Below are 21,132 nucleotides of genomic sequence, written 5' to 3' on the forward strand. Positions count from 1 at the left end.
ATGGGGGGGTGAGGTGTTACCCCCCGTAGATAGGGCTCGCAACTTGGGTATCCTCCTTGACTCACAGCTCAGTCTGGAAGACCACGTAGGAGCTGTGGCCAGGGGGACTTTTGCCCAGGTTCGCTTGGTGCGCCAGTTGCGGCCCTATCTGGACCAGGATGCCCTGCGTACAGTCACCCATGCGCTCGTGACCTCTCCGATAAGACTACTGCAATGCTCTCTACATGTGGCTGCCCTTGAGGACCACTCGGAGGCTTCAACTGGTGCAGAATGCAGCTGCGCAAGTTGTGATGGGGGTTTCCCTACACTCCCATGTAACACCTCTTCTCCGCGAGCTGCATTGGCTTCCAGTTGCCCTCTGGGTGAGATTCAAGGTGCTGGTGATGACCTATAAAGCCCTAAATGGCATGGGTCCGGATTACTTACGGGAGCACCTGCTGCCGGCGTCAACTTCCCTTCGTCCTGTGCGCTCCCACAGAGAGGGCCTCCTCAGGGTGCCGTCGGTCAGGGACTGCCGGCTGGCGGCCCCCAGGGGGAGAGCATTCTCTGTGGGCGCACCAGCCCTTTGGAATCAATTGCCTGTTGAGCTCCGGATGGCTCCCGACCTTCGCTCTTTCCGCAGTGATCTGAAGACCTGGTTGTTTGAACAGGCCGGCCTGGACTAAGGGGTTGGGTTTATTTCTATTTATTGTTAGGGCTAAATTAATTTAATTTTACTTTTAACTTTGTACATTGTATTTTATTGCCCTGTACACCGCCCTGAGTCCTTTGGGAGAAGGGCGGTATAGAAATTCAATAAATAATAATAATAATAATAATAATAATAATAATAATAATAATAATAATAATAATAATAATAATAATAATAATAATAATAATAATAATAATAATAATAATAATAATAATTTTTGGCGCCGCTTCTATGTGCGCATCTGCCTTGCTGTTTTAAGCAGCGCTTCGGATCAGCTGCAACACGCCGTGGAGAGGATGGCTGAAGTTTGGGGGATGGTTTATTCCCATTCATAACATGGCCGCCGCCCAATCACCATGTTGCCTCTCGGGAGGGCAGCGTCAGCTGCCAATGCAGCAGCGGGGAAGGCAGAAGGCAATCCCGCCCACCAGATCAGCCTGGCAGGATGGGATGGGACAGGAAACCGAGTGGCGCCAAAAACAGTGCTCGGAACCTCCAGGAGCTTGCAGGGATCCACACGCGCCCTTTGCAGTCGTCCTCCTGCAATGCGCAGCTCTCCTGTAAGTAATCCGACTCACCCAGGGCCAGGTTGGCTGTCACGGGAGGCTTGTCCTGCATGTGCGGCGGAGCTGGAGGACAGGGATGGGCCACGCCTATGGCAACCTGACCCTGGGTGAGCCGGATTGCTTCAGCTGCGAGGAGCCTGGCCTAAGGTTTCCATCGCCCAGACTTCCTGAAGCTGATGGGAACTGTGGCCCACCGCAGCTGGAGAGCTTAGCTTAACCACAAATTTGAATGCACCTGCAACATGCCTCCCCGAGCGAGGAAGCGGCGTGAGGGTGCGAGTGTATTTCTGTGGCTCATGCGCAGAATTCACACGCCTTCCCATTGGCGATCAAGGAGGCTAATCGTGGTAAATACAAATCATTTTTTTGAAAAATAAAGAGATAGATTACAATATTGATGATGAATGTAAATGAAAAGGCAGTTTCCAAAGCCTTCCTCCCAAACCAAGGGAAACCCGAGTCGCCTGGTGGGATGGGGCACCAGCCAGGCTGGGCCTTGTGGTGAAAAAAATAAGATATCCTCCGAAAATAAGCCCTAATGGGTTTTTTTGCACCAAAAATAAATATAAGACCCGGGCTTATTTTTGGGGAAACACAGTACCTCTACTTGAATCCAGCTATGTATTACCTACTGAGAACCCCTAACCAGCTAAGGGAAGCATTTATCTAATATACAGCCTATTGGAGATATTTCATCCCATGCTGGCCATGATCTCTCCAAGTGACTTTATGTGGCTATTAAATAGTCATGTAGAAAGGAACAAGGTCTGGTACACTCTATAATGAAATGGCCAAAGGCTAAATCTCTTCCACTGACCACCACTGACTGAAACTAGAAGATTCTCCAGGAAGGAGATTCACTGAGGAACAATGCTCTCTACAGTATTCCCAATCCTTACAGACGTTTTAGTATACCATGGCCAGTAGTACTGAAGAACATTGAGAAAATCAGCAGGATAACACTCATACATTTCTCCCCCTCATACTACCAGTAATTGAAAACAATCAGAAAATAAAACAGGCCTATAATAGTTATGTCTGATTCATAACATTGGATCTAGAATTGATAAGTGCAGACTTTTCTATTTTAGCAGCAGTAAGTTCAACAAGCCTACTGCATTAAATATACAGGAGTTGGAAAGCACCTCCTTCCCCCAAATAAGTAGAGACATATTCCATACCCCCACTAGCAGAAGTTGCCTCTACTCAGTTTTTACTCTCCTCGTTGTTTTGTAGAATAATCCTTCCTGTTCAACAGAGTCCTCTACTCTCAAAATAGGTTTCAGAGGATGATGGGATGATTAGGAAGGAAAGGCGACTGTCATCAATCCTCTTCCAATATGGCCTCAAACCTTCTGTACCAAGTGGCATAGTTAAGAAAACTTATAAACAACCAAATTCTAAACCATACAAGCATAGTTTACACATTAAAAGCCACACTTAATGGGAAGCCAATTGTACCGTTATTTAATATATAAAAATAAAACAATGTATTGATATTCACAACAAAGACCTGAGAGCTAATTCTATTTAAGTCACCTTAAATCACATACATTTGGACACCCTAATACCTATTTTTAACAGAAAAAAGCCACTCAACTATATCAATGTACATAATGAAAAACACAAAATATAAAATATTTTAGGAAAATGTAGTTTTCCTTAAAGATATGTAGTATTTAATTAAAGGATCCTGTTTCTACCTACTTTTACCCAGTCTTTCTGTAACCCAGTCAAGTGATGGTTTCTGGCAACACACAATCACCCTAAGCAGATCACAAATAACCATTTACAGAATACAGTGTCCCATATACTTTCTCCAGGAAATACAAAGTTTTATCAGGAGTTTTACCCAAATATCATTATATCATTAGCCTCTTCCACAGGGAATAGGCTGGCTTGAACCGTGCCGCTAAACAGCATTTGGTACATATATTATGTGTGCTTGAGCCTTAAAAATTAGTTCTGTCACTGAGAAGGTTGCTTTTTTATTTACTCTTTTTCTTCTCAGGTATTAAGTAGATAACTCAACTACCTGTCTTTATCTATATTCCCACAATATGATTGGATAAAGTTAATGTAACTTTTCCTTGTTGGGGTTCCTAGTTTAATTTGCTTCTTGACCTACTTAACATTATTATAAAAACAAGGCCACAACAGCGTGCAGTAAATAGTAAAAACATATATACAGTACACATACTTGTGCCTCTGAGACTTGTTCTGTATGACATTGTTTCTCAATGTTCAGAGAAAGTAATCTGTTCTCTTAGAAAGCATGCATTTATTTGTCAGTATATTTATATGAAGAAAAGATATGGCTTGCTCCAGCTTCACAGTGCAAGTAAGATGGATTCAGAGGTGATTTGGGGTTCACTAAATTTGAAAGCCAGCACATCACAGGAAGAATGTTTAGCTTGCTTTCTGATGGAGTTTCCATCTGTGACATCATCAGATTTCAAGGCATATTCAAATAAAGAAAAGTGTCCCGGAATAAAATCAGGTCTAGTTGCACTTCCACATTCCCTTAGAACACACAATATAGTATCCTAGTTTTGTAGAATGACCTTTTTGTTTCCTGAAACAAAACTACTTTCCATTTGTGGAACATGTTCAATTTATAAGAATCATTTCTTTCAAGAATTATCAAGTGCCAAATATTTTACAAAAACATGCTTTTGGTGTCCATAAATAGCTTTTTCTTCACTGAAGAAAAATCAGGTTGTCAGTCTTATCAAGACTGTTCCTGCAGTTAACTTTTGAAAAAGCACATAATTTTAACCAGCCCATTTTGAAACATTACTGTTTAGTTTCAGATTGTATTGTTTCACATTACAATTTAGGAGTCCAAAAGCAATGTCCGCTTGGATTCAGAAACACACACAAACACCCACCTCCTTCTAATCACATATGACATTTTTTTAATAATTTCCATTTCGATGCAGTCTTTACCCTCAAGTCTTCATAAAAGCACATATATATATATTTTCTATTGAAGAAGAGGAACAGGTAAGGGCACAATATTTACATATACTGTAATTTTCTGTGCACTTAAGCAAGTTAAATAACACTGCTTTCCTGTTTTCCATATTCTGGCTACAGAATTCTTTCATAGAAAAGCAAATAGGCTTGTGAATTTAATACTCTTGATTCTGGGACTGCTTGTACGTAGGTATCACTGACATATACCCACTGCCCTACAGCTGATCCCGGTGATTCTTTTAAACCTGCAATGCAAACAGACACATACACCAGTGTTCATTAGCTGTAAAATCAACAAATAAGAGAAGTACAATCAAGCTAAGGAAACAATTAGGACTCAGAAGCAAGTATCTCACTCTGAAACATTTACAACTTTGTTTTTAGGATCTTGGCTCTGTTCTTTTGAAACTTTACTGAAAGTTGCTTGAGAAAGACCCTGTGAAACAAGGAAACCACATATGGTAGTATCACCCATACTGTGGATTGGAACAAGCAAGAGTATTTGAAAGAGACTAAAGTGGTTCTTTTAACAATGAGGTTACTTTTTATATTCTACAATTAATGTGTGCTTGAGCAAGGAGGCAATAGCTTTTAAGGCTGGGGGAAAACTGATACCGTATAGTATATCAAATCTAGACTATATAAAAAGTACATTTTTCTAATACATGGCCTCCTGAGAGTCACCAGCCTCACCTGATTGCTTAAATCCATGTCCCCCTCATGCCAAAATTAAAATCATATTAACTGATATTACCCATGCAATGTAAAGGAAACAGTTTTCTGCATTTATTAGCATTTGTGACAACATTTGGGGGGGGGGAACCATGCAAATGAAAATATAATAACGATTATGTCTTGATCCTTCTTTCATTGGGAAAAATAATTGGGCTTGATGTCATAAAAAGAATGCTTAGTTGACTTCTGGGTTGGACGTTGTGGCATTATGGGCGCAGGAAAATGGGGCTCCATTTTCCACATCCGATTTCACTCTGCTGGGGACCCTAAAAAAGAGTCTAAAGTTGCCCCGGAGAGGTGACAAAAAAGGAGGGGACCCTTGTTGATCAAGGAGGGGTGGCAGCCCTTCTGTTTGATCCAAGGAAGCCCTCCAAACTGGCAGGAGAAAGACCGGCCACATTTATGTGGCCAGCCAGAAGCCACCGACAACTCAAGATAAGCACTAATTAGCAACTTTTGAACAATGCGGATGGAACTGGGTGACAACGTAATCCTCTCCTTATATCTTGAAAATCTTTTCCTGGAAAAAAGAATTCTCAAAGCAAATAATGCCCCCAGATGATAGAGAGAAGGGGAATTTCCGCCTCGTTCTCTCAGGAAAAGAGAAGTGGCGAAAAACTTTCTTTGGGGGTAATTAGAGAAAAATACAAGATTAATTTGGATTTAATATAGAGACACAACTTTGACAAACGTGGGGACTAAAAGTATTTTTAAGACTTTCTTTTAAAAAAGGTATTTGGAAAGTTGGTGAAATAAGTTTGGACTTAAAAGCTGGAAAATATATATTAATGACATCTAGTGGTGAACTCTGGCATTACCCTGGCCTGCCCTCTGGAACCAGCTGCCGGTAGAGCTGAGGACTGCTCCCGACCTCCGATCATTCCGCCGGGGCCTGAAGACCTGGCTCTTTGAGCTCTCGGGCCCAGGCTGAGGAGAAAATTTTAACTGGGGTTTTAATGTACAGGGTGAATTTAATGCTTTTTAATTGGTTTTAACTTTTGTATGTTTTGATTTTTAATTCCCTGTAAACCGCCCTGAGTCCTCAGGGAAAGGGCGGTATACAAATGCAAATATTAAATTAAATTAAATTACAATTTATTATGCTTAGAGAAAATTTGGCACGAAGCCCAGATGTAGATAGGCTTTTTGTTGTTCCTGGAAACTTTCACTTTTGCAGACTGTAGCTGGGAAAAGGGGGCAAAATTCTTGGGCTGTTTTATCTGTATGAAGGAGACAACAAACCATTCTGAATTGGCTGGCCTGGATTACAAATATTGACTGACTTTTAGTTTCAAGAATTATTAGGAAATATTAAACTGTGGGAAAGCTGCTTCTGGACTATTTCTCTTTGGAAGAAACATGGATAATCAACAAGAAAATGTAAATGAACTTAAACAAATTCTTTTCATGTTGAAATCAATTCAAGAGACAATTGTCTGAAATTATGAGGAGACTAAAAATAATTTAAATAACATAAATGAACAACTTTCCAACTTAAACTTACAAGCAGAAAACGTTCAGAAAATGACCATAAAGAACTAGCAACTCAGAAAACAGAAGGAAAAATGGAGGACACTTATACAAAAATGGAGGATTCGAAAGAAGAAGCCAACAGACAGATACAGATAAATAATAATTTGGAAGACCCAGATATAACACCAGAAATGGGAAAGACATTTTACTTTTCGAAAATTCAGAACATATTTGAGGACAAGGAAGAAGAAGAATGGGTGATAAGAGTTTCAGGAGAAATGCAGAAAACTGGGGAACAAGAAGCTAAAAGAGAAACTGGAGAAAGAAAATGGAGACTGTTTAACGAACATAAATGAGTTAAGCATTTCTACAAAAACACGTTAATTAAATTGTCTTTTTTAACCCAAACAACATATACAGAAACAGAGGAAGAAATACTTGGTGATCAAAATGCACTGATTTGCAAAGTTATTTGGCAAAGTAAGAAAGCTAGAGTAAGACTGAAGAAAATAGAGGTCCTGAATAATTAGATGAGGTGTTATATTATCTAATAGATGTTTGAATATGGTTAAAAGAATAGATAATTGTTAGAAATAAAAGGACCATTATAAATTTGAAGGATGTGATTTGTAACTAGGATAACATAACTTTTTATAAGATGGGAAATATGAAAATATCAAAAGGACCGGTATAAGGGAAGCTTTTGGTTACCCAAATGTAATTAATTATGAGAAAAATGATAACTGATTAAGTTATTTTGAATATTGATGGGAAATTAAAAATTTTTAAAAAGAGAAAAAACAGGATACGGATTGAATAAGGGAATTTTCATTGCATATACATTTGATATGTTTTGGCCAGAGAAGATATTACAAACTGACATGATTGACAGTTATTGATACTATACATAACATTGGAAACATGTGATGAAGATACTTATATTTAACTGTACAGGTATTAATAGCAGTAAGAATTGTATTTGCTAGTGTGGAAAAACGATTATTATTGGAAGAAGAGAGGACCAGGGAAATACTGGATGGTGTAGTATTGGATATTTTGAGTGAAAGTTAATGACAAAGGAACCCAGACACTGTTGTTTATTAAGTACTTATGATTGTAAAACTTGAAATTAATAAAATATTTATATATATAAAAAGAATGCTTAGCTGTATGTTGTTCATGAACTGAATTTTTAAAGCAAAGTGATGTTTCTAAAAAAAATAAATATACAGAGGTGATCCTTGACTTACAACCATTCATTCAGTGACCATTCAAAATTACAGTGGCACTGAAAATAATACCGTGCTTGCATTTATGACCATAGCAGCATACACTGGTCACATAATCAAAATTCAGGCACTTGGCAACCAGCTTGTATTTATGATGGCTGCAATGTCTTGGTGTCATGTGATCACCACTTCCAACTTTCCCAGCTGGCTTCCGACAAGCAAAGTCAGTGCAGGAAGTCAGATTCACTTAACGGCCACATGATTCACTTAAACAAATGCAACGATTCACTTAGCTGGAGCAAAATAGGTCATGAAATTGGGGGCCACTCACTTAAAAAACTGTCTTGCTGATCCCAACTGTGGTCGTGACCACCTATATACACAATGCAGAAGGTATATATTTTTTAATCTAATCACACAGTTTTGTTTAGATACCTACCTTGAACATTTTTATTGCTAGAATTGTGCTCCAAATGTTTTTTGGACGATGATCGGATTTTTACATAAGCTGCATAATGACCTCCCCGCATTGAGCCATTATGCTCTACTATTCCATAAAGGGCATAGAGGACCTTCCCACCATCAGCCACATTCTAGGAAAGGAAGGAAGGAAGTGAGGGCCACGCAGTATGGACTTTGTAATATTTTCAATATGGGTTTTGTAATGCTGTTGCACTGGCTAACTAACATGGTTTCTCTTATATTTTAATTTGCCTTATTTCTCTCTTTCCTTCTCTTTTAAATGTATTGTTAATAATTAGCCATAAGTCTAACCTAGCAAGAAGAATGTAAAGGCTTTATTGTAGAAACTAGGACTGGCCAACTGTTTGATACACGTTAAATAAACGCAATTTTATTTTTTTTAAAAAAACCAGCCAGTTTATTCTAATTTCAGGTAGCAAAAGATATTTTCAGCTAATGTTAAAGCTTGGTTTAACAGCATGATCTTGTGTTGTACAAGAATCTGACTGAAATATATGACTAAAAATGTTTGACTTCTGTAAGAAGAAAGTTTCCACTGAAACGTTACCAATTTTACTTCAAACACAATCTGACATTATGTTTTTATTATGTCTTACCTTGCAAAAGGCAGAACAAAATGGAGCCAAGTCCAAAACAAGCGGGAAATCTACATGCCGATTTACTTTTCGTAAGCTCATGCCAGCCTTAAGAAGAAATTGAAAATATTTGTAGAATTTGAATTTAATGCATAAATATTTGAAATGTTACATTTTAAAATAAGTAAATCAATAGTTACTATGAGTGATCTACAAAACAAATGATCTTATAGAGCTACAATATACAACCTAAAATATCATCTTGCTTTGTTATCACACCAGTCCAGGACAAATTAAACATAGAATATTTAGGAATCAAGAGCAAAACCTGAACATTCATGCCCTATTTGAAACATATTATTAAGCTAGGAGTCAAGTAGTGCTGGAACAAAACTTGACCCATTTATTTTTTTTCTTTTAACAGAAAATATACTATATTATTTTGCAAAAGTATTGGAAAGACAACAAACTCTGAATATAACCTATATATAAGCTGCTCAGTGAAAACGGTAAAATTCTAGTGTGCAACAAAGACCACTTTGTTTTTGCAAATCTTCCACCACTCTTAGACAACTTCTGAAAATGAACCATACAAATATTTAATGTAGCTCTAATAAAAAAAACCTCCTGTCTATTAATTTTTTTTTGGGGGGGGACCCATCTGTTTCAGGGCATTACCTGATGAAATCTTTTGAGATGGAGGATCAGAATAGCAGGAACCAAAGAAATCAACAGCTGCTTCCTAGCATTTGTATAGACACCTTCTGTCTTCTTATCTATAAAAAAGTACATCATTTATAAGGAAAATGGTCTGAAAATACATGAAAAACACATCATTTACAAGGCAGAGCATAGAGATGGAGATGGAGATAGAGACAGAGATGATAGAAATAGAGAGAGATGATAAGAGATAGAAACAGATGTTCCAACAATATATCCTGGTCAACAGTATCACAAGCCACTGAAAGAGCCAGTAGGATTAACCAGGGCTTTCCTTGTCATTCTATATGTACAGGCCAACCAACGGGCAACTCCATGGCTAAACTCAAGACTGTTTTAAAAAAAACCTTTGAATGAGTAGTATCACTACCTTCTCCATCAGCTTAGCTGAGTGTGGAATACTGGATATCACCCAACAATCATTAAAACTGAAAAAGCTGTAATTCCCTCAGCAACAGCTTCACTCTTTACTTCTATCTGCAAGAAGGAAGCAACAATCTGATCATTGGCCGAATAGTTGTTGTTTTTTATAGGGCCCTCAAAGACAACTGGAGAAGAGTTTCAACTGGCTCCAACAGATTCAAGAACATTCCCCTATTCTTCAGGAGATAAACTACAAATCTGCCTCAAAAGGATGCTGCTGGGTGGTTCAGCAGCTACCCTTGGTTCAAAGGGCCATCAAAGCCAGCAATGAACTTGAACAATCTTACCCGCAAAAAATCAATGAATAGGTGAATTTACACAAGGTCTTTGAAATGGATTCCCCAATTCACTTTTAAAGCAGATAGTATAGATTAGAACAGGGGTGTCAAACTCGCAACGTCACATGACGTGCCGCAACGTATCACAACTTTTTCTCCATTGCCGGCAATGGGGTGGGCACGGTTTCAGCATGACGTATCCAGCCTGCGGGGCCAGCAGTTTGACACCCCTGGATTAAAACATGAGGAGGGCGCGGCTTTCCAAGACACACCAATACCACTCTTGAAGGAGCATGTCCTTGAATCACAAGGATTTTTATTATTATTATTATTATTATTATTATTATTATTATTATTATTATTATTATTATTATTATTATTATTATTATTATTATTATTATTACCAGCTACCTGCGGAATTTGCTTTTTTCTGGTTTCCGTGCTTCTGATCTGTACAGCTTTCACACAGCAGCTTATTGTTTCCCATTAGCAGCTCCACGGAGGTAAACTGATAGAGGCACGACTGAACCGAACACTCCTTAGAGCTTGTTACGTAACTCTGAGAAAGAGTCTGGAAAGCATTTTGAGGGTTTTGGCCCTCTGTTGAAAAGGCAGTGCTCTTCGACAGGCTGGAAAGAGTGTTGAGAGGGCCTTCACTCTCAATGGCTGTGCTTCCAAAGTGAAATTTTGACAAGGCACTAGTAAGTGCCTCCGTACTGCTATTGCTTGATTTGCTGTATTGCATTTTAGCATTTGCAGGCAAGTGTCTGTGTCCGTCTGTGCACGAATCAGGAGCGGGGCAAGTTTTATTGGCCGTAATTTGCTTCGAAGTGTTTTCACTTTCAGAAGCCTCGCTATCGGCATCAATGCTACTTTCAGAACGACTGACTTCTTTCTCACTGCCTTCAGCCTGACTTCCACTTCCTGGAGAGTCCAGAAGGGTACCGCTGTCTCTTGCACACGAAGTATTGGCTGTGTCTTCTATTTTAGAGTTTCTGATTTTTCCAGGCAGGATAAAAGGGCTTGTTTCTTCTTCACCAGATTGGTTGGCAAGTCGTCTTTCGTAGTTTACTTGGTTCTGCCAAGTCGTCATCGAAGTGTTAAAGGAAAAAAAAAAAGGGGGGGGGGAAACACCACCACATTATTCAAATCCCATAGAAGCACTGCTTTACACATGCATAAATATGTAGGTGTATCTAGAAACTGGGCCTTCTACACGCTTAGATTTTGGAGTTCAGATTGGTAGTCCAAGCAGGGATGGTACCAAGTGGTTGGGAAGAAGAGTTTGGGCATGTGCTCTCTGTTGCTTGGAAAACGTGAAATCCTACCCATTTTATAAAAATGCATAGCTTTATTTTATATTGCACATGAATTAAACTTCTGGCTCATTCTGATTTATATTAGATATAATTGTTAGGAAGTCAATACGATTCGGTCTCTTCAGCCAATTTTTGTTTTATTATTTGCAAAACCTGTGTAATTTTGGTCACTGGCCTTCATAAAAGACTGACTGACCTTCTTTTAGACCTTTCTTGTATTCAAGCTAGTTTTTAATTCAATGATGTCCAGCTGAAGTTTTATTTTGCTGTCTATTGTTGACCTTCTAATGGCACATTTGTTATTTCCTTTGGAAATATGTCCTTTCTCTTTCTAAATTGTGCTATGTTCTGCTTTTATTGCAAGAGCTTGCTTTTTACTATTTAACGTAGTTTGTGTGTGTAGAATATATATATTCTAATAATTTGTATGATTAGAATTCTTCTATTTACTTTTTGGCATATTTGATTCTTCATATACATTGCTGACTGCCAGCAGTTCAGCAGTTTGATTCTCACTGGCTCAGGTTTGACTCAGCCTTCCACCCTTCCAAAGTCGCTAAAATGAGGACCCAGATTACTGGGGGCAATTTGCTAAATCTGTAAACTGCTTAAAGAGATATATATAAGTCTAAGTGCTATCACTATTGTCATTTATTTTTGAATTCTATTACTGTCCTTTTCTGTTTGGCAATGTTTTTTTTAAAAAAAAAGCAATATCCAAAATGCTTTCCTCAGGGATAAATATTTTACTAAGGCAAAGGATGAGATTCACACCACATGATGAAGAACAATTATCATATGTACTGTATACAGCTGATCCATTTTTTTTTTACCAAATGCAGATAGGCACAAAAAGAGAGGAGTATCTCAGGAGGCCCGAAAATGAAAAGAGGAAAAGGAAGAAGAGGAGGAAGAGGAAGAAGAGGAGGAGGAGGAGGAGGAGGTAGTGTGATGTTGAGCTCCTTGCAAAGTCCAATTTACAGATTGCCTTCAAATCTTCTAATATGTTATGACATTTCTTCAAGGTACTTTGGATGTCTAAATTAGAAACATTACATTTAATTTTAGGATTTCATAATTTTGAGAATATAATTCCTACATTAAAAATGAAACCAAATGCTTCAAGTGCAATACTGCATAGGGTCCATTTTAAAATCTTCTGTAGCTTTAAAGATTATCCATGCAAGAAGTTTTAACTCTCCACAAATTAAAAAGAGATAAGATGACATCTTTTTCTTCTGATTAATTCCTGATCCACCATATTTCATGGAAGAGTCTTTCTTAAAGAAAGGCCATTTTTTACTGGGTTTGTTATAGCCAATTTGAAACTATAATGAAAACTAATATGTACGACATAAATAAAAGAGTAATTTAAAAAGTTCATGGTGGAATTCCACTACTGGTGTTTTTTATTTTTGAATTTTAGGTTTGGCAATGAGAAATTTAAAAACTGCTATTCAATTCAGTACATTACTGAATTAATTATTTTGTTTGTTTGTTATTAAATTTATTTGCCACCCATTTTGAATGGCCTTATTGTTTATAAAGAAGCAAAGTTTTCTGTCATCCTTGGCTAAGAATACAGGATTTCAACACAGGGCATAAAAAAGAAAATAGCCAATAGATGTATTCTGTAGGTAAAAATATTTCTACATTACACCATTTGGCTTTAGAAACTTACTTAGAAACTTAGGAAATAAGTATCAGTCATGATTACTATCATACATTGTGCTAAACCATGGTTTATTTTAGACATGATAGTCAGGTAACCTAAGTTTCTCTTGAAGATGAACAAATTATCATACTGTAGTTTCTATGGCCTGTTCCTGATTTATTTTCCTTCGTTCTTTAGCTGGTCTTTAGCTGCACTATGGATTGATTAAAGGGTTGGGCAAAATGCAACCCATTAACCAAGAAACTACAAAAAACCCAAGCACATTCATTGGCACAATATTTTTGGCATCTTTTCAATTTATTTATTAAGTTAAACCAAATATCAACCACATTATCGCTTACTGTATTTGTAATATTGTAAAATGTTTATTTTTATTTATTTTTTATTTTAATTCCATTTATATCCCGCCCTTCTCCGAAGACTCAGGGCGGCTTACAAGCTTAGCAGTAGCCTTCATTCTATGTTATATGCCTGCTTATTAGGGCTTTCACACACACCCCAAGCGGCATTATTACAAAGTCAGCTTAATTGCCCCCAACAATCTGGGTCCTCCTCCTCATGTTTATGTCTGAAGGGACCAAAAAGCCTGAATAAGAAACTATTCAAATGAAAGGAAATCTACATAATTATGAGATGACAGAAATTTAAACAGAGCATTTACACACATACAGAAAACCATTTAGTTTTAGTCTTTGTGTAAATAGTTGAAGTTAACACATAAATTACTTTAAATTGATAAAGCCTCTTGATCTTGTTAGAACCTGCAAACTTCATATGTTTATAATTGATGCTGCCATTTATAACCAATGTGCAGAATGTGGAAACTAAAATTTGATAATGAATAAACAAACAGCTTCTGAATTTATGGAAGTTCTTTTCAAAAGATTTTAAATGATACTGTTTAAAATCATTTTTCAGCAAGGTTCCCAAATCAGATTTGAATGTTTGTCTTCAAGTACCTATATTTTAAATCTATCATTTTAAGATATCTTCAGTCTCTTCATACTTATATATAATCTTATATATAGGTAACAGCGTTCCGTGCGCCTTTGGCGTCTAGTCATGCCGGCCACATGACCACGGAGACGTCCTCGGACAAGCGCTGACTCTTCGGCTTTGAAACGGAGATGAGCAGCGGCCCCTAGAGTCGGAAACGACTAGCACGCATGTGTGGGGGAACCTTTACCTTTACCTTTTATATATATATCTCAGTCACAATCATTTCTTTTATTAAAATCTTTCAATTAATCAATGCAGTACTAAGTTTCTGAAAAAAGTGATCAAAGTACATCCAAACACTTGGGACCTAAAATTACAAATTAAAAATATGTTACTCCAGATTTTTAGAGAGAACATTAACATTTATGTGAAAAACATCTGAATTCACTTACAATTGTCCATACTGGCTTATTCTTACCTTATCCTTTGTTAATGAACATTTTCTAGATAATTTTGATTGCTGATTAGTCAGAACTCTTACAGAAGAACAGCTGAATCGATCAATATCTGCTTCTTGTATTTGTTTACCTTTGCTTGTCCTTCCAAAACAAACAGGTTTTGAGATCTAGAAAAATCAAGATGGGTTATTAGGGTGCAGAAAATCATCTAAGACATTTTTAACCAGAATTGGAGTTCACAGATAGCATGAATTAAAAATTGTAATGTCTGAGTTTACACAGTAATCTAGTCTAAACCAAAACCAAGCCAGATTTAAAGTGATATATGACACCAGCTATAATTTCTATGAGTAACAATATATTCTTCTTCTTTTCTTCATCCTAAATTGGCTGAATTCTTTATATCAACTGGCACAAAGAAGACTTCTGACAATTAAAATGAAGGCTTTATTGAACAAGAATTTTCTTACCCTTTCTTCTATTATAGGAAGAGAAAGATCAATGAAGGGTTCTTTTACTGTGGAAATCTTAAAACACAAAAAAATGAAAATGGCAAGTGAATATACACATCTTCTGGATTCCCCCATACATACAAAGTTATACAGTAAACACATTTTATTAGGCATTAGAATACTTTACAAAAATTGAAGAACTGGGATTTGGAAATGGAAAAAAAATCCCTACTGTACAGGTAGTATTTAATGAGCACAACTGGGATTAGCAACTGTGTTGCTAAGCAATATAGCCATTGTGAGATACCACATGAAAGCAAATGGGCTTACAGCCTACATGCACTGTGGTTGTTAAGCAAATCACCTGTGCACATCACATGATCACAGCTTGCAATTTTACTGCCCGCTTCTCCGTTGACTCGGCTTCTTGGTAGCCAGCTGTGAGGCATGCAAATGGCAATCATGTGACCGTGGGACACTGCGACAGATTCTATTCTGTGTGCTTTGCTGTTTAATAGCTTTATAAAAGAGTAGCACTTAGCAATAGCACTTAGACTTATATACCACTTCACAGTACTTTACAGCCCTCTCTAAGCAGTTTACAGAATCAGCATATTGCCCTCGACAATCTGAGTCCTCATTTTACCGACCTCATAAGGATGGAAGGCTGAGTCAACCTTGAGCCGGTAAGTAACTCTTTATGCATGCAAAACAGTTTTCATGTACCTTTACACAGATAAGACACATTAAAACGCACTGGAAGTATTATAAAATACAGTATCCTATTACAACAGAGAACAGAGATTCCTTTAGAACAGAGGTCCCCAACCTTTAGGGCACAAGGGACCAGTTCCGCGGAGAGAGGTTTTTCCACAGAAAAGAGTGTGTGTGGTTTTGTGTGCTGCTTGCATCCCGCAGATGGGGCTTTGATTGTTTGTGCAGACCGGCTGCTGGCACGCCGCGGCCCAGTACTGGGCCACGGACCGGGAGTTGGGGACTCCTGCTTTAGAATATTCTGTTGAATTCTAAAAGCACGGACACATAATTTGACTATTTTAAAGGTGGTTTCAGGATGTTGTCCACTAAAAGCAAAGAAAAACAACAAACTTCTATATACGTCTAATAGTAGTATCAAACCTCTTGACCACAATGTACAAGATATGAAACAAGGTTCGTATGGAATTCCATTAATCTGCTTTAATACCAGGAAAAAAGGAGCAGGATAAAGAATCTTGGAAACTGAAAATATGCAATCCTCATTGCTTATGAATTCAGAAATGCAGACACATTAGGGCAGACATGTCAAACACAAAGCCCGGGGGCCGGATCCGGCCCGTGAAGTGGTTTCATGCAGCTTGAGAAGCCATCCTGGAAACAGTGAGGGAACGGCCCCCACTGCCTTGGCCCTGGCCCAGAGACCCTCCTCCTCCTGCCAGAGACCCTCAGATCTGTCCCACTCCTGCCCAGGCCCCCATAGGCACCCTTGACGCAAACGATGTAGAGCTGGCCATGCCCACCCAGTAGGCCGTACGCACTTTAGCCACGCCCACCCAGTAGGCCACACCCATCCCGGCCCCCTGAGGGCAACCGCAATGCTGATGCGGCCCTCAATGAAATTGAGTTTGACACCCCTGCATTAGGGGAAAACAACCCCCACATAGTTATGAACTGTTCATTATCGCCAATGTAAGTTATAGAAACTATTAAAAGATGATTCCTCATAGGTATCAACAAATATATTTAAATCAGTACTATTCATAAAAAATACTTCTTTAAAATACTTAATTATTCCCCAATTACATAACTATATATTCAGCTAATGTCTCTTGACCGACAGAAAGTTTCTGCTATCTGTTAGAAGCAGAGGGGGAAAGAGATCATTTTCAGTTATTTCCCCTCTTTCTGCTCTGATGGATTGGCAGCTCTTTAAAAAGAACTGTGGAAGGCAGTGAGGCCAAAGTGCAGTTATCAAAATTGTCATTCCTTCCTTAATGCATAAACTTCTACTGCAGGGGTGTCAAACTCAATTTCATTGAGGGCCGCATCAGCATTGCGGTTGCCCTCAGGGGGCCGGGTGGGTGTGGCCTGGGTGGACGTGGCCTACTGGGTGGGTGTGGCTAAAGTGCGTATGGCCTACTGGGTGGGCATGGCCAGCTCTACATTGTTCGCATCAAGGGTGCCTATGGGGGCCTGGGCAGGAGTGGGACAGATCTGAGGGTCTCTGGCAAGAGGAGGGTCTCTGGGCCAGGGCCAAGGCAGTGGGGGCCGTTCCCTCACTGTTTCCAGGATGGCTTCATGGGCCGCATGAAACCACTTCGCGGGCCAGATCTGGCCCCCAGGCCTTGTGTTTGACATGTCTGGTCTACTGGATCACAGAATTTCCCTTCAGCAGAGACACCAACTGAAGCAAACTATGAAACAAGGCCAAGGGTACTTGGCTGGTAGAATGAGGCACCAAGCAACTGAGTTGTCTCTCATCTTAGAAACTAGAATACCAAAGTCCACACCCTGGTAGGAGGCCCACGTTGCCTAGAGTTGCTTTTCTTCCTTATTACTGTGACTTGTTCACTTGCTTTTTTTCAAGCAATTGAAATAGGCAGTGAACAAAGAAAAATAGATGTAATTTTTTTGGGGGGGAGGAGGCCTTTTCATCCGCCCGTCAAGCAAAGAAGATAGGATGGAGAAGCAAGTGAATGGACAGCAGCAACGATGGTGGGGAGAAGAACCAACCAGGACCGTCCTGAAGACCTGACAAGTCTTATACCAGTATCTGAGGCAGCCTATTGACTTTTGTGGTGTGCCTCCATCCCCTGCTCAAGCTGCAGCCTACAACTCAAGTGTTGGCCTGCATGCACTAATAAATATTTCAGGAAAAAAACATTCTTTCTCTTTATATATTAGTATTTTCCATAACTGGTATTCTTAGATCTACGCTGATTGTAAGAAAAAAATTTCTTTTTCTCTGCAAGTAAAGCAAATACTTGACCAATTGGAGAGCTGGAAGATCAAGTTGAACTTAGTGAATTGATTTCTATAATATTTAAGACGTCACTCCACATTGTCACGACAATATCAGAAATTAGCCTACCGTTATCCAAATGTTTATTCAACACCCTTCTTATCGAATCATATCAAATTCCATAATACTTACGTTTTCACATTCCTCACACATGATAGTGCTGGTCAATTCACCCACAAAAATCCTGTCTATGAAATTCATCTTCACACCCTCTCTTCCATATGCTGGGGGGGAAAAAGAACTTCTTCAAAAATTGTGCATCTCTCTTCTAAATTTAGCAGAATTAATTCTTGGATTTATTTCAGAAAATATACACCCCAAATAAGTTATAGCTTGCATCCATCAGCAGGAAAAATATATACTGGTAATATATCATACCAAAACTGCAAATGCTTGGGTGGCCACCAGATGGCAATAAGAGGAAAGAGGTCACTGGATGTTTGCATCCAGATACAGTTTGATTATAAAAATGAGTACCGGTAATCTATAACTGCATTCAGTTTTGGTTTTTATTTCTGATAATTAGATAAAGATATATCCTTTGTATTTCACAAGGAATGTGGCAGATATTTTATTATGTTGTGTGATGCATCAGTAAATTCCAGTATTTTTTACTTTCCCCCCTTAATATAATTTTAGAAACTTCAAAGAATATGGGTTTCCATATCTTTAACTAATTATGTCAACTTTACTCATTAACCAGCTGAGAAGCACAACTATTTTCCTTGAGATGACATAGCTGTTTTATCAGCAGAAAATAATCCCTCCAACTCCTTACATACCATGATTTTTATACATTCTGCAGCTAAATGTGCCCGAATGCTTCCAGGTTAATATGTTCAGGGCTATAGTCTTCTATTTATATATCTACATATCTGAAATCTTTTTTATGTACCCATCAAGTTGCCAACTTTTCAGCTTTTCTAATTTTCTAGCCAAAAGAAAAGTAGTGCCTCAGGGTACAATCCTAGTTACCTTCTCAGAAATCAGTGAAACATTTGCCTAGATAAGCGTGGACAGACTCTGCAGTCTTCTACTCGTGTACACTTCTTCCCTCCTCAATTACTGATCAAGTACTTCAGCGTGCAGCTTAAATATATTACCTCTGTTATACAATGTTCTGCCTCCTAGTGAAAATGCTAGGCTATCCATTTTTATGAAGTCTATTAGAGAACAATCTGATTGTCTCTATCAGAGAATCAGGCCATTATATGGATAAACCATCCTGATCCAACAAGTGTTTCACATCATCACTAGGTGGCGCCAGAATAATAGACGCAAACTCTAGTTAGTATATATCAAAAGATTTCTTTCAATCTGACTTAAATTCCTGGTGATTCCACGATGGGGTCAGTTATCTTGATAACAATACAGAAGTCATTTGCTTCTGCCACTTTCTGGGATATTTACTCAATCTCTCAGTTAATGAACCCTCTTATGTGGTTTTAAGGGATGCGGTGGCTCAGTGGGTTAGGACGCTGAGCTTGTTGATCAAATGGTCAGCAGTTTGGCGGGTCGAATCCCAAGTGCCGCGTAACAGAGTGAGTGCCTGTTACTCGTCCCAGCTTCTGCCAACCTAGCAGTTCAAAAGCACGTAAAAAATGCAAGTAGAAAAATAGGGACCACTACGGTGGGAAGGTAACAGCGTTCCGTGCGCCTTTGGCATCTAGTCATGCTGGCCACATGACCACAGAGACGTCCTCAGACAAGCGCTGGCTCTTCGGCTTTGAAACGGAGATGAGCACCGGCCCCTAGAGTCGGAAACGACTAGCACGCATGTGCGGGGGAACCTTTACCTTTACCTATGTGGTTTACCATCCAGCAACAAATTATATCCAAATAAAACCAGGTCAGCTTCCAAGTCCAGTTAATGTATGCACATATGTATACACAGAGATAGACACACATATGACTTTGGAACTCAGTGTTGTTTATAAATGAATTTGCCTTTTAGATAATACTATAAAAATAACTCATTTGCGGAATAAGAGAACTCTATGAAATAACACAGGTAAATTCTGCTGAAGGAGATCATACCTTTGACTTTTCTTTTGGTTTCTTCATCCGCTGTTTTAGTTGTTGGATTATTAAATGCTTTTAAGATTGCAGCTTGTATGCGCTGTAACACAGATATTTAGCACATTTTTATTTAAGTTTGAAGTTTTAGCTTTTTTAAAAAATTAAACGGTCTACTTAGACGGAAGGAATAGTATAGAATCTGGAAAGAACCTTGGAGGTCTTCTAGTCCAGCCCCCTGCTCAAGCAGGAGAACCTACACTATCTCAGACAAGTGACTGTCTAGTTTCTTCTTAAAGGAGTTACTCTTCTTTCAAACACATAGACTTATATTAATGACAGAGTTTGAAATTCAGTCTCAGTCTTTCACTATAAGACCTCTACTTTTCCATATTCTTTTATTTAATTAATCTTAGTTATTTTTATACTTCCTCTTCCTTAAAGCCGAGTCAAAGGAGTTGAAAAATGAGTGCAACACTACGAAACGTATAACAGCTATTAAGAACAGCTATGATAAAATACGGTTATGGAACAAATTAAATATATATTATCGGCAATAATTCAATCAGAAAACAACACACACACACGTTTTTCAAAAATCTTAAGAGGTTTGCTGGATGGGTAGCGCAACAGAAGTTTTAATGTGGTATCTGGAGCTAAAAATAAGTCCAAATATTGAGCAGGGAAAATATTGGGCAAGAACAAAATTTACACCTGGATAATTTTGATATTAATATATATTAATGTAACATTCAGGATGGACATCATTAAACAATCCATACAAAAAGTTTTAACATTAAAATGTATGTTACAAGCTGGCTGTGATTATTGCAGAGACCTCTGTGCTTGTAATTAAATCATACATGACTGCATTTTAAAAATAGGTCTCTCTAAAGTGATTTCTCATTTCTGTGAATAAAATGTGTCACTATCACCATCAGAAAACCTAGAAAAAATATAATCAAGAAACAGATGAAGGGTACCTCCTTATATATTACTGGTTTAATGGTATAAGTTTCTACTTCACAAATATTTGCCCTAACTATTAATTCCCAATGCCTCAAAGACTTTTTCTGATCATCTTAAATCCAACAACATATTA

The 21,132-nt window shown here is 38.3% G+C and overlaps 1 protein-coding gene across 1 annotated transcript in view; it reads right to left on the reverse strand.

Moving 5' to 3' along the window:
- Positions 1 to 2,701: 2,701 nt before the first annotated feature.
- USP45 (ubiquitin specific peptidase 45) overlaps positions 2,702 to 21,132 on the reverse strand; it is a 70,368-nt gene continuing 51,937 nt past the window's right edge. Inside the window, exons 10-18 of the mRNA XM_081315275.1 lie at positions 20,052 to 20,133; positions 18,147 to 18,238; positions 15,014 to 15,070; positions 14,564 to 14,710; positions 10,564 to 11,230; positions 9,410 to 9,507; positions 8,753 to 8,839; positions 8,113 to 8,266; positions 2,702 to 4,481 (exon numbers count right to left, since the gene is read on the reverse strand). Coding sequence (XP_081171401.1) covers positions 4,351 to 4,481; positions 8,113 to 8,266; positions 8,753 to 8,839; positions 9,410 to 9,507; positions 10,564 to 11,230; positions 14,564 to 14,710; positions 15,014 to 15,070; positions 18,147 to 18,238; positions 20,052 to 20,133 — 1,515 coding nt within the window. The 3' untranslated portion in view covers positions 2,702 to 4,350. The remainder of the gene's footprint in view (positions 4,482 to 8,112; positions 8,267 to 8,752; positions 8,840 to 9,409; positions 9,508 to 10,563; positions 11,231 to 14,563; positions 14,711 to 15,013; positions 15,071 to 18,146; positions 18,239 to 20,051; positions 20,134 to 21,132) is intronic.

Source organism: Vipera berus (assembly GCF_964194415.1).
Source record: "Vipera berus genome assembly, chromosome: 1".
NCBI lineage: Eukaryota > Metazoa > Chordata > Lepidosauria > Squamata > Viperidae > Vipera > Vipera berus.